Source organism: Gekko japonicus, unplaced genomic scaffold, assembly GCF_001447785.1.
Source record: "Gekko japonicus isolate JY-2015 unplaced genomic scaffold, Gekko_japonicus_V1.1 scaffold13, whole genome shotgun sequence".
NCBI classification, from domain to species: domain Eukaryota; kingdom Metazoa; phylum Chordata; class Lepidosauria; order Squamata; family Gekkonidae; genus Gekko; species Gekko japonicus.
Window position 1 is genome coordinate 642472 of NW_015172553.1, and position 16982 is coordinate 659453.

Sequence of the window (16982 nt, forward strand, 5' to 3'; positions counted from 1 at the left end):
TAGGATTCTTTTATCATTAACATTCTTTTCTGTAACATTAACACAAGTCTATAGTGGCAGAATAATTTACAGTACTCAGTAATTTCACAGAAATATTGAACATTTTAGTACAGATCTGTGAGGGGGGAACAGTCCAATTGTACTATATTGGCTCCTAAATAATTGAGACTCTGTGATTATGGGGAAACTCCAATACCAGAGTGCATCACCTGGGGCTAGAAGTACAGAGATTGTGCTGCCCAGTCAATATATTGTGCTGCCCTTCCCACTTTCATAAGTAGTGAGAAGTCCCATGGGCATCACTGCCAGATTTTGTTTCCTTTGGAGACAGGGTTGCAAACAGGTCTGGAGAAAAATGTCTGATCCCTTTAATATAGGTTTAATTTCAGAAATGGGCAGTTGAAGCTTACCATGGCATGGAGTTAAAGAGCATCACCTGGTAAACAGCATCCCATCAAGCTTCTATTAAAAGGGATGGGACACTCTTCTCCAGGCCTGTTTGCAACCTTTTTTGGAGACAGAGCCGTGGAAACACAAGGAATCTTTATGAGCAGCACATTGTGGCATGAGTAAACAAGGAACTGGCTGTACAGTAGATAGCATAGCTGCTCATCCTGCATGAAGAAGCAACACGTGCAGTTCACCTCACCCCCAGCTGCCTTCTCCATTTCAGCTACAGCCAGGAACTTCCAGCTCCCCCCCCCGCGCCTAATTCAAAACCGCATCTGCCTTTAGCTGGAAGTTGTCATTTTCCCCAGCTCTGATAGGTGTTAGGGCTACAGCCATCAAGGTTCTTTCACAAAGTCCCTGGACACTTGACAGTGATTAAGGGAGCCAAACTCAAAATATCATAGGAGGAACATTTAAAAGAGAAAGGGTCTAAAAGAAGAAAATAGCCTTCTTCCTCAGTATCCTATACCTCCAGATTGATTTTATCTATTTAACTTTCTTACATTAATTCTTGGGGATACCATGTGTATCATATGCATGTAGACTGTGGCGCATAGCACAGGGCACCTCCAGGTCACGCGACCCCTTATACTGCACATAAATGCATATGCTGTTTAATAGTTTCAAATGGCTGCACAGCATTAAGTAGTTAGCAGTAATGTGAATGAGAAATAACTGTGAGAGAGAAGCTGAGGCATAAAACTATGCCCACAGAGTGCATACTAAGGACACACACAAATACGAAGTTTCAGTCACATTCAAATTAGAAAAAGGTGTTCAAAACACAGATCTGTGGGGACACAGAAGAAAGATGCTGAAATATAGGACTTTAAGAAGTCCAGCTTAGGAACCCTAACATCTTGGAATTCTGGAGAGGCTCTGGGAGGTACATCAGGGGAGTAGGAGGCCTGGCTGGTTCCCTTTTGGGAGTAGATGGAGAGAGAAGACCTGTTGAGGGGGGCAGACAGGAAGGAGTGCTCTGAGGGGCAGAGAAGCTTTAGAGATTGTCTAAGGAGGATGCCTTCTAACCGGAGAGAAAAATGCTTCTCTCGAGGAACAGATGACATTCAGGGGTGGTTGAGACCCTCGAGAGTTGCTACCATCCAGAGAAGAAACACCTCCCCCCAGTTCATGTTGAAGGTGGGAGCAAAGAACTCCTACAAAAAAGCGATACACATGACATGCCCCACATTCAAAGAAAAACTGAGGGGCCATTTTCCACTTGGCCCTCTGGAAAAGAGATAATGTCCAGACTCTTCCTGAAGTTGCAAGTGTTGTAACAACAACAATGGAGATTCGTCTTTTTCTTGACCCACGGAAGGAAATCACCTGAATACATTAACCAATGACTGTGAGTAAACAGACTTCGATTTCCCGGGCTCTCTTCCCATTGGCTCTGTGCCAGCTTTCCCTTCCAGGTCAGTCTAAACAAGAGCACACAAGGTAAACAGATTAACCCTATAATGACTGAATTAGACCTTACAACACATACATATTTCCAACAGTGAGAAGGGCCCCCCCCCAAAAAAAGATGTATTCTTCACTCCCACTGACTTTGAGACTATTAGATTGGCCTTTGGTACTGTATATTATTGTTTCATTGTTAGCAACATCTTCTTCAGTTTAAAACTCCCTTCCTCACCTTTAGGGGAAAACAGTTTTTCTTAAAAGTTCAGTTCAGGTTTGAGCGGGCTCTGACCACTATTAACTCAATTAACTATTAATTCAATTAATAATAACAACAACAATCTTGCTCTTTTTTGTCTGACAAGGTAAAGTAGAAGTGATATACACATATGCAAGATTAAAGCAAAAGGAATACAGATAATTGATAGACAAGGAAGTGCCAGCATTGAATATAGGAACGTAAGAATGTAAGAAGAGCCCTGCTGGATTAGACCAATGGTCCATCCAGTCCAGCATCCTGTCTCACACAGTGGCCAAGCAGTTCCTCTGGAGGACTAACAACAGGGCATAGAGGCCAAGGTCTGGGTTGGAAAATACCTGGAGACTTTGGGGGAGGATCCAGGAGATGGTGGGGTTTGGGGAGGGGAGGGACCTCAGCACGGTACAATGCCATAGAGTCCACCCTTCAAAGCAGCTATTTTCTCCAGGGGAGCTGATCTCCGTCAGCTGGAGATCAGTTGTAAAAGCGGAAGATCTCCAGCCCCACCTGGAGGCTGGCAACCCTAGGCTAAGGCCTTCCCCTGATGTTGCCTCCTGGGTCTGGGATTCAGAGGCTTAATGCCTCTGAATGTGGAGGTTCCCCTCAGTCACCATGGTTAGTAGCCATTAATACACATCCTCCATGAATCTATCTAATCCCCTTTTAAAGATATTTATTCCTGTGGCCATCACTGCATCCTCTGGCAGCGAATTCCACATTTTAATCACTCTCATGGTAAAGTAGTATTTTGTCTATCCTGAAACTACTGCTCATCAGTGTCATTGGATGCCATCAAGTTCTAGTATTTTGGAAGAGGGAGAAAATTTTCCTTTTGTCAATTTTCTCCATTCCATGCATAATTTTATAAACTTATATCATGTCCCCTGAGCCTGCTTTGGTGGGGTAGGGCAGGGTATAGATCGGAAAAATAAATAAATAAAATAAATTAAATGTCTCTTTTTTAAATTGAAAAATCCCAGACTCCTCAGCCTTTCCTCATAGGGAAAGGGCTCCAACTCCCTAATTATCTTGATTGCCCTCCTCTGTACTTTTTCCAGCTCTGCAATGTCCTTTTGTAGAAACGGGGTCCAGAACTGTATTCCAAATGAGGTCACACCATAAATCTATGCAGGGGCATTACAATATCAGCCGATTTATTCTCAATCACTTTCCTAATAATCCCTAACATAGAGTTTGCCCTTTTCATCGCTGTAGCACACTGAGTTGACACTTTCTTTGAGCTATTCACTACAACCCCAAGATCTTTTCCCCTCTCAGTCTAAGAAAGTCCAGACCACATTAGCCTATACTTGAAGTTGGGAATGGGATTTTTTGTGCATCACTTTATCAACATTGAACTTCATTTGCCACATTGTTACCCACTTACCCAGTTTGTGGAGGTCTTCTTGGAGCTCTTTACAGTCAGCCTTGGTTTTCACCATCTGGAATAATTTTGTATCATCTGCAAACTTGGCCACTACACTACTACCCCCAGTTCCAGATCACTGATGAATAAATTAAATAGTATTGGCCCCAATATCAATCCTTGTGGGACCCCACTGCTTACTTCCCTCCATTGTGAGAGCAGTCTATTGATTCCTACTCTTTGCTTCCTACTCATTGAACAAGTTTTTAATCTATAAGAGAACCCATCCTCTTATCCCATGACTGCTAAGTTTACCCAGGAGTCTTCAGTGAGGTACCGTGTCAAAAGCCTTTTGAAAGTTCAGGTATATAATGCCTACTGGGCCACTGTTGTCTACATGCTTTTTCACTTTCTCAAAGAACTCCAAAAGGTTGGTAAGGCAGGACTTCCATTTGCAGAAGCCATGCTGATTTCCCCTTCAGCAAGCTTTGTCCCTCTACATACCTAGCAATTCTATCTTTGATTACAGTTTCTACTAATTTGCCTGGGATAGACGTTGGGCTGACTGCCCTGTAATTTCCTGGTTCCCCTCTGGATCCTTTTTTAAAAATTGGTGTCACATTTGCTACTCTCCTTTCTTCTGGTACAGCAGCTGAATTTAGTGACAGGTTACATATATGGGTTAGTAGATCAATGATCTCACATCTGAGTTCCTTAAGAACTCTGGGTGTATGCCATCAGGACCTGAAGACTTATCAATATTAATTTTCCCAGTCAGTCTAGAATTTCATCTCTGGTCACCTCAGTTTGGCTCAGTTCTTCAGACTCCCTTCCTGGAAATATGGGCTGTGGCATGGGTACATGCACCACACTTTCCATATAGATCCCATGTGGATTCCATAAAAAACATGTAACTAGAAAACATATATCCAGTCTGTCATTTATTTTCCAGGCTCTAACCTGGCATGACAGCATATTTGCAGATGGAGGCTGACTAACTAATGCAATACCCACTGAGCATATTTTAACAACACAATACAGTATTTTTCTGTATCTTCTCAGTGGGGAGCAAACATCACACTACCTGTGGGTTACTGTGTGAATACAACTGTGAGCTGATGTTCCTGGGGCACAGTTCTTTTAGCTCTGTCCCTACCCTTTGGCAGCTGGCATTATGCATCATGTTCTTGGCATAGCTGACAAAGAGTTCTATTACGTGACTGTGGAAAACACAAGAACCCTTACCTGAATAAAAGAACTGTTTAAGAAACATTTGAAGCCTTAAAAGTCAAATTAGCCAAAACAAAGAGAACCCAAGCCAAAAAATTGTTCCATTGAGCTGACATACTAGCTAGAGAAAGGACACATATTCAGTCAGATTACAAAACCAAATAAAACTGGCACATTCTAGAAAGCAAATACTTCACCTCTTCTCCAACCCTGGTGACATGACTTGGTGTTTTTAAAAAAGAGGCTCCTAAACCCTCAGAATTTCCACATTTCCTCAAGGCCCACTTCAGACTTTTCCAAAGGGCCGGTCCAAGGACAAAGAAGAAAGTTCAAGGTCAGCTGTGAGAAGGCAAGCTCAATAAAGACATGGCACAGGTTAAATACATGGAGCGGGATTGCTGCACATAAAGAAGTTACCAAAATCGTCTGCCAAACATCAACAGAAAGGGGAAAACACTGCTGATCAAAGATGACCACTTTGCGTGTTGTAAACAGTTCAGGAAAAGAACAGCAGACACAGCTACCTCCACGAGACGCTTCTGTACCTAACAAGTTATTTAGAAAACCCAGGGCAAAAGTTAGACTGGCGTAAATCGCTACTCAGTTATGAAGATTCCTTGGGTGATTTGGGGAAATCACTCTCTCTTGGCTTTCATCACAGGGTGGTCGTGCAGATAAAATGCCCTTCTGGGTTCAAAGGGAATGATGAGAACATTCGCACTCAGTACCTCTGTCTCAAAAGTAACTGAGCCACTGCTCTGAATGAGTGTAGAATCTCCCAGCTTGAAGGTTCAGGGGAGGGAGATCATTTTTGAATTATTATTTTGTACATTTCAAATCATTCGAAAAAGCAGTTGAGGAGATTAAGAGAGGCCACCTCATTCACATAAGGGGATATCGATGTCACAAGAGCAGACCCATGGGTATACTTTGGCCCTCAGAGACGAACACTTGCAGTTCTCTAAACAATGAGGCCACATAGTGGAGGACTTGCCTTGAGACTCCACTTAATGCCAAGGCACCGGGCCACCTCCTTGGCTCTTAAGAGCTTAAGAGGCACTGAATCAAGTTCTCAGATTATATAGATAAAAAAGCAAAAGTGAAAATCTGGCTCCCAGCCCACCGTCTTCTCAAAAGCTCTTAGCTGTGGGCACCCCACCTGTTTTACGACACCTCTAGGCTTCATATATAGGACACACTCCATCCAGAGTGGGCTGGGAGCAGAAGCAGTGCAGCAGAGTTGGCGGGACAATGGAGATAAATGAGAAGATGGAAGTTGTCACTAAAGAGGTACTTCTCCAGCTACCACCAGTGGTGAGTCCCACCTTTATGCCTTTATGGGCACAATGATTTTCTTTTTAAAAATCCATAAAGGCAAACAGCTGCATGAACCTGCTGTTTCTCCACTTCTTTGCTGCAACTCCAGTGGATTTCAGCACCCATTTTAATAAGTGTCAAAGCAATTTGAGCAGCAATGACCCATAGAAAATGAAAGCAACCTCCATTAGAGTAAAGGCACAATCCCAACAAGTAAGAGTGAGCTGGCAAGCACCGTTGTCCCCCTAAAATCACTTGAGTGTGTGAATGTGTCTACACACACACACACACACGTATATCCCATGCCAACCAATACTGTAATGACTCTGCGCAACAGGTATAGATTTTTCAGTGTTTTTTTTTTAACTATAAGGGGCCTGTGTCACGGAACTCATGCATAGTACCATGCCTTTCAAATGCAAAAATTATGATGTCGTTTTAAGTGTTGTAAGTCACTCCAAGCCCCCTGGGTGAGAGGTAACTAAAATCTAATAAATATATTTTTAAAGCCAATGTGGCATAGTGGTTAGAGTTTCAGAGTAGGATCTGTGAGACCCAGGTCCGAATCCCCACTCTGCCATGGAAGCTTGCTGGGTGAATTCAGGTTGGTCACACACTCTCAGCCTGTTATGATTTTATGATTTTATTCTGTCTAAACTGTAATTTTAACATTGTTCTAATAGTATTATACTAATTGATGTATACTGCCCTAAGCCCGTTTATGGGGAGGGCAGTATATAAATCAAATGAATAAATAAATAACTGACCTCGCAGGGTTGTTGTAAGGATAAAATGGAGAAGAGGAGAATGATGTAGGCCAGTTTGGGTTCCCCCTGGGGAGAAAGGTGGGATATAAATGAAGTAGATAACATAAATAATAAAATAAAGAGTTAATCCTGCCTGTGGCTGGAAGCCATTATGCAAAAAGTTAAAGCTAGCATTCCCAGATCCTTAATGCTGATTGCAGTTTTGCTGTCTGGGAAACTTACACCTTGGAGTTATGGGATGGTTGTGAATGGTTGTGTGAGTGTATATGAGTATGGTTGTGGATCACCGAATGATTGCATCTTAATTTCGTTGTACTATGTACAATGACAATAAAGTATATTAGTATTAGTATTAGTATTATTTCCCTTTGCAAAGTCTGAGAAAAAACATTTTGAAGGTCAAGAAGTGTTGAGACTTCAGATAATGGATGGGACGCCCTGAAGTCCTGCTCGCCACAGCCAGTGAGGGTGGTGATAGATAATATATTCTATGGTGCTGGTGTTTTCAATATTTTATGGGCACAATTGTTCTGTAATGTCACCTACCCTGAGTGTTTGGAGTGGGATAGACAAGAACCCTAGTCTCAACAGATAGGACAAAGCAGTGTATTTCCTGGTATTTTATAGATACAACTTTGTTGTTCAGTCACACAGTCGAGTCCGACTCTTCGCGACACCATGGACCACATCACACCAGGCTCTCCTGCCTTCTGTTGTGCTCCGGAGTTTATTCAATTTCATGTTCGTTGTCTCGATAACACTGTCTAACCATCTCATCCTTTGCTGTCCTCGTCTTCTTTGACCTTCAATCTTTCCCATCATCAGGGTCTTCTCCAGTGAGTGCTCCCTTCTCATTTGGTGGCCAAAGTATTTGAGCTTCAGCTTCAGTATCTGGCCTTCAGTGACATGTTTTATAATGCTATTCCAAGGAACACTTTGCATGCTCCTGTGTTACATATTGTTGAAAGCTCTTTGCCATCTACATGCTATATTAATTTACCCTGCAATAGCCCTATCCTAAATTGGTTTAAGAATCAAGATATGGAGGGTTTTTGGGTTAAATGTATCTATTTATTTATTTCATTAAACTTATGAATTGCCCACCCTGCAAGCAGCCTCTGGGCAATTTACAGCCTTATAAAACATTTAAAATACAGACAATATATATAATTATAATAAAAGTATACCTGAAAGACATAATTGTCCTACCTACCTCAGCAGCTACAGTATGCTAGCCTCCAGGTGGGACTTGGGAATACCCTGGAATTACAGCTCATTTCCAGACTACAGAGAGCAGTTCCCTTGGAGAAAATGGCATTGTACCTCACTGAGGTCCCTGTCCTCCATCCCCAAATTTTCAGGAGTTTCCCATCCTATATCTGGCAGCCTCCTATATCTGGCAGCCCTAACCTCCCATCCCCCACCAGTGGGGGACCTGGCAACCCTAAGAATAGCTTGCTGCCTGAGTGTTCATGCACTGACAGATACAGATTTAGAGGTAACATGCATGCGTTTCCCACTCTGAGATTAAATTCTAGACATTTGGTGGGAAGAGCTGAACCATAAAGAATGACAATGCTGACAAAATGTTAATAAGGCATCCCCCCCAAATAAAAATAAGGACAGTGAATCACCATGGACAGTGACCAGCAAATGGCATCCATGGTATAGAGGAACCATTGGAGCAGTCCTACCATGGTTCCACAACTAGACTGTGTGACATGTTCTCAAATGGGTTATAGTAGCAATGCCATGAATATCTTTTGAAGGAAGGGAAACAAGAAAGGGAGAAGGGCAAGGACGAGAAAAGTCACATCTCAACCAGAATTAAATATGGCCCCATACTCCAGGGGGAAGGAAGGTGGCATGGTACAGCCCAATCTCATCAGATCTTGGAAGCTCAGACAGGTCAGTACTTGGATGGGAGATCACCAAGGAAGACTCTGCAGAAGGAGGCCATGGCAAACCACCTCTGCTTCTCACGTCCCTTGAAAGCCCCTTGCTGGGGTTGCCATAAGTCAACTGCAACTTGATGTCACTTTACACGCACACCCCTATAATGCAGGCTGGGTGGTGCAGAGAACAAAAAGGGGAAGTCCTCTGGAGCCATATGGCTAAAAAGTAACATTATTTATAAAGTATTTAAAAATTGGGGTGGATCCAGCCATTCTCCAGGTAGCCCCTTCCTCCAACTGAAGTGGCTCTTCCTCCAACGAAAGACACATTTAAGTTGGAGAAAGACTCCTTAGACTGAAGGAGGTTGGGAATAAAAATTTAAACAAATGAATACATTTTGCCCACTGGAGTGGTGGGATAGGAGAAGGATCCACCCCACTGTGTACAGAGCCAGGGCCTCCTAGCCAGGAAATCACCCTACCTTCTGATGTCCCCCTTCCATAGCACCACCACGCCTTGGATCCAGATCTTCTGGGCTGCTGCCCCTGCTGCGATTGCAGTTTTGCTGTCTGGGAAACTTACACCTTGGAGTTATGGGATGGTTGTGAATGGTTGTGTGAGTGTATATGAGTATGGTTGTGGATCACCGAATGATTGCATCTTAATTTCGTTGTACTATGTACAATGACAATAAAGTATATTAGTATTAGTATTAGTATTATTTCCCTTTGCAAAGTCTGAGAAAAAACATTTTGAAGGTCAAGAAGTGTTGAGACTTCAGATAATGGATGGGACGCCCTGAAGTCCTGCTCGCCACAGCCAGTGAGGGTGGTGAGAGATGATATATTCTATGGTGCTGGTGTTTTCAATATTTTATGGGCACAATTGTTCTGTAATGTCACCTACCCTGAGTGTTTGGAGTGGGATAGACAAGAACCCTAGTCTCAACAGATAGGACAAAGCAGTGTATTTCCTGGTATTTTATAGATACAACTTTGTTGTTCAGTCACACAGTCGAGTCCGACTCTTCGCGACACCATGGACCACATCACACCAGGCTCTCCTGCCTTCTGTTGTGCTCCGGAGTTTATTCAATTTCATGTTCGTTGTCTCGATAACACTGTCTAACCATCTCATCCTTTGCTGTCCTCGTCTTCTTTGACCTTCAATCTTTCCCATCATCAGGGTCTTCTCCAGTGAGTGCTCCCTTCTCATTTGGTGGCCAAAGTATTTGAGCTTCAGCTTCAGTATCTGGCCTTCAGTGACATGTTTTATAATGCTATTCCAAGGAACACTTTGCATGCTCCTGTGTTACATATTGTTGAAAGCTCTTTGCCATCTACATGCTATATTAATTTACCCTGCAATAGCCCTATCCTAAATTGGTTTAAGAATCAAGATATGGAGGGTTTTTGGGTTAAATGTATCTATTTATTTATTTCATTAAACTTATGAATTGCCCACCCTGCAAGCAGGCTCTGGGCAATTTACAGCCTTATAAAACATTTAAAATACAGACAATATATATAATTATAATAAAAGTATACCTGAAAGACATAATTGTCCTACCTACCTCAGCAGCTACAGTATGCTAGCCTCCAGGTGGGACTTGGGAATACCCTGGAATTACAGCTCATTTCCAGACTACAGAGAGCAGTTCCCTTGGAGAAAATGGCATTGTACCTCACTGAGGTCCCTGTCCTCCATCCCCAAATTTTCAGGAGTTTCCCATCCTATATCTGGCAGCCCTAACCTCCCATCCCCCACCAGTGGGGGACCTGGCAACCCTAAGAGCAGCTTGCTGCCTGAGTGTTCATGCACTGACAGATACAGATTTAGAGGTAACATGCATGCGTTTCCCACTCTGAGATTAAATTCTAGACATTTGGTGGGAAGAGCTGAACCATAAAGAAGGACAATGCTGACAAAAATTTAATGAGGCATCCCCCCCCAAATAAAAATAAGGACAGCAAATGGCATCCATGGTATAGAGGAACCATTGGAGCAGTCCTACCATGGTTCCACAACTAGACTGTGTGACATGTTCTCAAATGGGTTATAGTAGCAATGCCATGAATATCTTTTGAAGGAAGGGAAACAAGAAAGGGAGAAGGGCAAGGACGAGAAAAGTCACATCTCAACCAGAATTAAATATGGCCCCATACTCCAGGGGGAAGGAAGGTGGCATGGTACAGCCCAATCTCATCAGATCTTGGAAGCTCAGACAGGTCAGTACTTGGATGGGAGATCACCAAGGAAGACTCTGCAGAAGGAGGCCATGGCAAACCACCTCTGCTTCTCACGTCCCTTGAAAGCCCCTTGCTGGGGTTGCCATAAGTCAACTGCAACTTGATGTCACTTTACACGCACACCCCTATAATGCAGGCTGGGTGGTGCAGAGAACAAAAAGGGGAAGTCCTCTGGAGCCATATGGCTAAAAAGTAACATTATTTATAAAGTATTTAAAAATTGGGGTGGATCCAGCCATTCTCCAGGTAGCCCCTTCCTCCAACTGAAGTGGCTCTTCCTCCAACGAAAGACACATTTAAGTTGGAGAAAGACTCCTTAGACTGAAGGAGGTTGGGAATAAAAATTTAAACAAATGAATACATTTTGCCCACTGGAGTGGTGGGATAGGAGAAGGATCCACCCCACTGTGTACAGAGCCAGGGCCTCCTAGCCAGGAAATCACCCTACCTTCTGATGTCCCCCTTTCATAGCACCACCACGCTTTGGATCCAGATCTTCTGGGCTGCTGCCCCTGCTGCGACTGCTGCTCCCTGCCTGACTGCGGCTCCTGCCCCGGCTGCGGCAGCTGTCCCAATTGCTGCTGCTGCTGCCCGAGCTGCTGCTGCCCCCCCAGCTGCAGCTGCTGCTGCCGGCTCTGCTGCTGCCTCCCAAGTCTTCTGTGCAAGTTGCCCAAGTTCCCCAGCTGCCCAGTGCACATCAAGAGGCTCTTGATCGTTGTGGTGATCGTCGTTCTCATCGTGGTGATCATCGTGGGCGCCCTTCTGATGGGGCTGTTCATAACTCAGACACACACTGAGACGGTGAGTGGAGGGCTAAGTAAGTGGACATTGGTGAGGAAGGGGGCAATAGATATATGGGAAAGTAACCGGTTTTCACTTAGTGCACTTGGCTCAAAAAAAAAATCCCATTAAGGGGCATTTTTACTTTTCCACAGTAGTGCAGTACCAGCACAGCTACTTGCAATGTTTGTCTACTTTTCCACAGGCTGTACAGCATCCTTGAGTTAATGAGACATGGATTTCGGAGAAGATTTGAATCACAAGGCGCAAGGGACAACAGCAAACATGCTAGGCGATAGATAAGGGGCACCAAGAAAAAGCTAATATCAGAAGTAAACTCCTAGGACTTCTCACCAAAACAGTCAACCTGAGTCTGGGGCAACTGTGAGGGCTTCACAGATATAAAAATGTGCTCTGCTCGTAGAAAGCTAGCTATCAAGGGGAGCAACATAATGATTTTGTACTCCCTGATATGATGATTTTCTTTGTGTAGGAATTTCCTTTGTTGTCTTTTTGGAATGAAGGAACATTTGGTCTTGTAAGCAACCGCTTGCACTCTGCAGGGGTATAGTCCAGGCACAGCTTGGTATAGAAGCTAGGGCACCAGGACAGGACCTCAGAAGCCCAGGTTCAAATCCCAACTTTGTCATAAAGTTCACTAAATGACCTTGAACTGCAGGCTAACCAACCTCACAGAGTTGCTGTGAGGATAAAATAGGAGAAAAAAAGCGTGCACACTGCCCTGAATTCCACGGAGTAAAGGAAGGATAAAAATAGATAGACTTAACTGATACAGGATACAACCAGTTTTCCAATGTCAGAGCTTACCAAATGCATGAAACAAGAGTGTGCATACAAAACTAAAGTGCCGTTGGAGCATAATAGTAAGCCAAAAAGTCTTCCATTCATATCTCTCCTATACACAGGGCTATTTTTGGGCAGGAACGCACAGGAACGGAGTTCCGGCTGGCTCCTGAGTTGGCCACGCCCAGCAGGAACTCATTAGCATAATAGGCCACACCCAATAGCAGAAACTCATTAGGATTGGCTGCATTAGGGGTGTGTGGCCTAACATGCAAAGGAGTTCCTGCTACAAAAAAAGCCCTGGGTTTTGACAACAAACAAGGTAAACAGAATAAGAAGGGAAAGGTGGGTGTGGCTGGATGACCACACTTCTGGTAACATGGGGGTGTGGCCTAATGTGCTAATGAGTGGTGTTGTCAGGGTGTGGCCTAATATGCTAATGAGTTCCTGCTGGGCTTTTTCTACAAAAAGAGCCCTGCCTATACACTTATGCAGTAGCCTTTATTGAGCCGCCCACTCTAATTCAGACTCCCACCTACAATACTGGGACAATGCTGACCTAACTTACTGGATTGTTGTAAGCAGTGTTCCCTCTAAGCTGAGTTAGTGTGAGCTAGCTCACACTAACTCAGCTTAGAGGGAACATTGGTTGTAGGGATTACTGAGATGACAAATATATAAGAGCATTCAGAACACTCTACAGCAGAATCTAAATACTATTGGTATTATTAACTACGGCTATGGCTAGTCCACAAACTATCTGAGTTTAGGGAGCCGACTCTAACTCTAGCACCATTCCTTTCAGAAATTCAGTACTGCTTACCATCTCAAGATCCGTCTGCTCCCCAGAGTTGGGACTGGGACCCTTGCAGGCAGGCTGGTGAGAATGGAAATGAAAAGCAAGCATCCTCACCACAAGATCCGCCTGCTCCCCAGAGCTGGGACTGGGACCCTTGCTGGTAAGAATGGAAATGAAAAGCAAGCATCCTCACCATACTGTATCCTGTTCTCTATTCGTAGGTCTTGCAAATGACCATTGAAGGGCTGGAGGGGAGACAGTCGCAACTGAATCTGCCCATGGATCAGGAAGAAGTGGCCACTTTCCATGTGAATGATGGAATCAATGACCCAGCCACAGTCATTTATTACTTTGGCAAGGTGAGCATGAGAGGCCGCTGGAGAAGAGGCTCTTTGGGAGAGAAGGGCCTTGGTCATTCAGGTTGGATCATGACACAATTGTCACTTTTACTATACATGGACAACATGCGGCTGCAATCTCACAAATGGTTGCCAGCCGGTTTAGTTCACAGCACCCATTCTCCCTTTCATTGCTTACATGATTGCACGGAGCAGAACTGGAACGACATATCCGTCACTACTCAGCATTTGCCAAAATGCCCAGTTTCATCCCTCAAATTATGAATGTGCTCTAATTGAAAAGTTTTCTATACGAATACAGCAAAATACTTTTTAAAACAGATTTTTAGTGTTGTTGGCATCTCTTCGTTATTTTCACAAGCATCAGATATGAAATTCTTGCATCCGGTGACTGTGTCAGCTATCCAACAAGGGAACTGAACTGAAATATCATTGGATCCTAAACACAAATGTTAAATTAGGTAGTATTATAGAGAACATCTAGAGAATTAAAATCAGGACTGGCAGCTCAAAAGTAGGCAGGGAAAGCTGGTGGTTCTGGTACGAATTCCAGCAGTGGCCTTCCCTGACTCATAACTTGTTCACACTGGGGGTCACTAGTTATGTGAGGCCAGCTGGGACCCTACTGCCTCCTTGGTTTAGCAGAGCATCCTCCGGCCATCTACGGTGGTGGTTCTACACCGTCAGCCAAGCTAAACCAGGAGTTCCTTCTGCTTGCTGGCTATTCTGGCAGTACTGGGTGTGAAGTGCCTGAACTCTGCTGCCAGGGGCCATGCTTCCAGACCCCTGGCGCTTTAAAAACACAGAGGAGCCTTGGGTAACACATTTTTTTCACTCTACCATGAAGGAAATCTACAGCATGACCCAGCCTGCAGTTACTGCTAGATTTCACACAAAATTCAAAAACTGAGCCACCCTCCTTTTAATGCATTTCTAAGTCATCTATAGCCCTACCTGATTATTGGTATCTGAGAAGTACATATTAATGAAAGCATGCCCTCTATCTGCAACAGCTACTGATTGGTTACAAATCCTGGAACAGAAAGGCCTGCTTCATCACCAGAATGGACGAGGGAAACATCCAAGGTCTAGATACTATCCTTAAAAAATTCCAGGTAAGAGCAGAAACCTGATACAGGGAAATATTAATATTAATATTATTATGGGACTGCAGGGAAATATTATGAGATGGTGGTACTTATGGGAAAACCCTGGTGGATTTGCAAATGGGGAGAGGATGCCATCTACTCATGAGGAGGCTGATTGCTAGACAAGCACAGGTCATGGCCTCAGTGACTCTTCTTATGCAGAGTGGTAGATTGGTTCCAATTCTATTGTTTTCTTTTATAGACCAACCTATCCGTCACACCTCCCATGCACACCTCCCAGGAAGAGGAGACGTTCCTTCTGTCCCAAGCTGATCACTCCATCTTGGGTGCTACAATTAACATCCTTTGCAGCCATGTCCCCATTTTCTGGGTTTAACAAGGTGAGTGAACAGAGATGTTCACTGTGGGTATGAGACCAAGGAGTTACAACTTCATGCAATAACATCTTGCAGACATCTATATACAATCCATTTGGCCACCCAAATCACTTATTCATTTGTATGCTTAAACTTGACAGATGTACGGTTGCCAGCTCCGGGTTGGAAAATTCCTGGAGATGAGGAGGGTGGAGCCTGGGGAGGGTGGGGTTTGGGGAAGGGAGGGACTTCAGTGGGGGATAATGCCATATGGTCCACCTACCATTTTCTCCAGGAGAACTGATCTCCTGCCACCACCTGGAAATTGGCACTCCTGGACAGTTGTCTCTCCAAAAACGGGGAGAAGCAATGGACAAACTTGCCCAGGGCAAGTACGTGCCTTATGTCATCCACCATAACACACTGAAAGACAAATCTTGGGCATGTTTACTGAGATGTTATCCCCACTGAGCCAGAGTCCCCACAGAGGCTGAAGACCTCGGCCACCACCCTTCCCCCACAGAGGATATCCCGAAGGCTCTCTAGCACTTTACATGAGAATAAGTTCCTCTCGTGTCCAAAAGAGTGTGCAGGTCTCTCTTATGGCACCATAGGAGTGGTCACTGCTCTTTTCTGGGCGGAGTCGCTTGAGGAGCAGAGAGCGCTTGCTGTGTCCAAAGCAGCTTGTCAGAGGTATCCCAGGGACAAGGAAGGGCATGAAGGCAACTAGCAAGCTGCTAGTTAGCCATCACTACCATGACCCCACAGTCGCCAGTGCTGCCAAAACAAAAGCAGTGAGTTGGCAGGTCTGAAAAGCCCTATCAGTTTGGCCTGAAACGTCAGAGTTGTAGCTTCTTCTCAGGGTCTTTAGGGGAAAGACGAACACTTCAGTTTGGAGGGCCTAAATCAAAGACATGGGCTTATTTTCTGGCTGGCTCAAGAAGAGCTTTTTATATTTCTTCTTCATCCTTATCTCTCAAGCTCCAACCATAAGGCACCAGGCAGAGCCAGGCTCCTCCCTGACCAAACCGGTGCCATCCTTTACCCTCACCACCAGGCACCTCCTGACCTGCCAGGTATCACACCTTTGCCTCTTTGGGTCCCCATGGGAAGAAAGGCAAGGTGTAAATGAAGTAAATCATCAAGCCTGAGCCCCTGGAGAGATGAATTGCAGCAACGAGCAGTTACCACCAGAAGATGCTGAATTTCACGACCATCACTTGACAACATTCTCTGCTGCAGCCCCACATTCAAGCAGAGGACCAGCCAGTACGCTTCAGTGCAGTTATGTGAAGACGGGTTCCCACCTTCCCAGGATCTTATCGTTTCCTCTCTACCTTGCAGGTTCAGGACAGACAACTAAGCCCTGGGATTGCCCCTAAGTGGAACAGGAACACCTCTGAGCATCTTTTAGGGGGCAGTCCTGCCCTTGGGCTCAGTACAGCATACCAAGAATGGCTTTGGGTGTTAACAACATGTGCAGATACAGGAAATGTGCACAAGTTGTGCTTCCTGTATTTGCTCATAGCATTAAGGCCTGAAGCCAGACTCCTAAAGGCAACCCTCACTGGGGCTGTGTCCGAGACTGTAAGCGGTCTGGGGCAGGGATTGCATTTCCGAGTTATGTGTCTGAGAAGACAGTTCAAATTGTTTGGGCTCCCTCACAGTCTGCAGACCACTCCCTGCCCAGCTCTTTCCTCCTCTCAAATAAGAACTTCCCTGACCGAACTACCACTCAGGCATCCCTGCTGTCTCCCCCACCCCACCCCTTAGTGGCAGCCAGTTCTGCTACCTTGAGGAGAGGCAGCATCTGGCATCATGTAGGGCCCAGTTA

The 16982-nt window shown here is 44.6% G+C and overlaps 1 protein-coding gene across 1 annotated transcript; it reads left to right on the forward strand.

The window, feature by feature from the left end:
- Nucleotides 1-5963: 5963 nt before the first annotated feature.
- On the forward strand, nt 5964-16441 carry LOC107118720 (pulmonary surfactant-associated protein C-like). Its single transcript, XM_015421075.1, has 5 exons — nt 5964-6026; nt 11608-11742; nt 13546-13683; nt 14697-14798; nt 16391-16441. The coding sequence occupies exons 1-5, from the start codon at nt 5964-5966 to the stop codon at nt 16439-16441; spliced, it is 489 nt and encodes a 162-aa protein (XP_015276561.1).
- The last annotated feature ends 541 nt before the right edge of the window (nt 16442-16982 follow it).

Bases quoted from the DNA above. Each gene is read 5' to 3' on its own strand.
- LOC107118720 (XM_015421075.1), top strand. From the start codon at position 5,964: ATGGAGATAAATGAGAAGATGGAAGTTGTCACTAAAGAGGTACTTCTC. The intron at 11,743-13,545 runs GTGAGTGGAGGG...CTCTATTCGTAG, and splicing joins CTCAGACACACACTGAGACG to GTCTTGCAAATGACCATTGA. The intron at 13,684-14,696 runs GTGAGCATGAGA...TATCTGCAACAG, and splicing joins TCATTTATTACTTTGGCAAG to CTACTGATTGGTTACAAATC.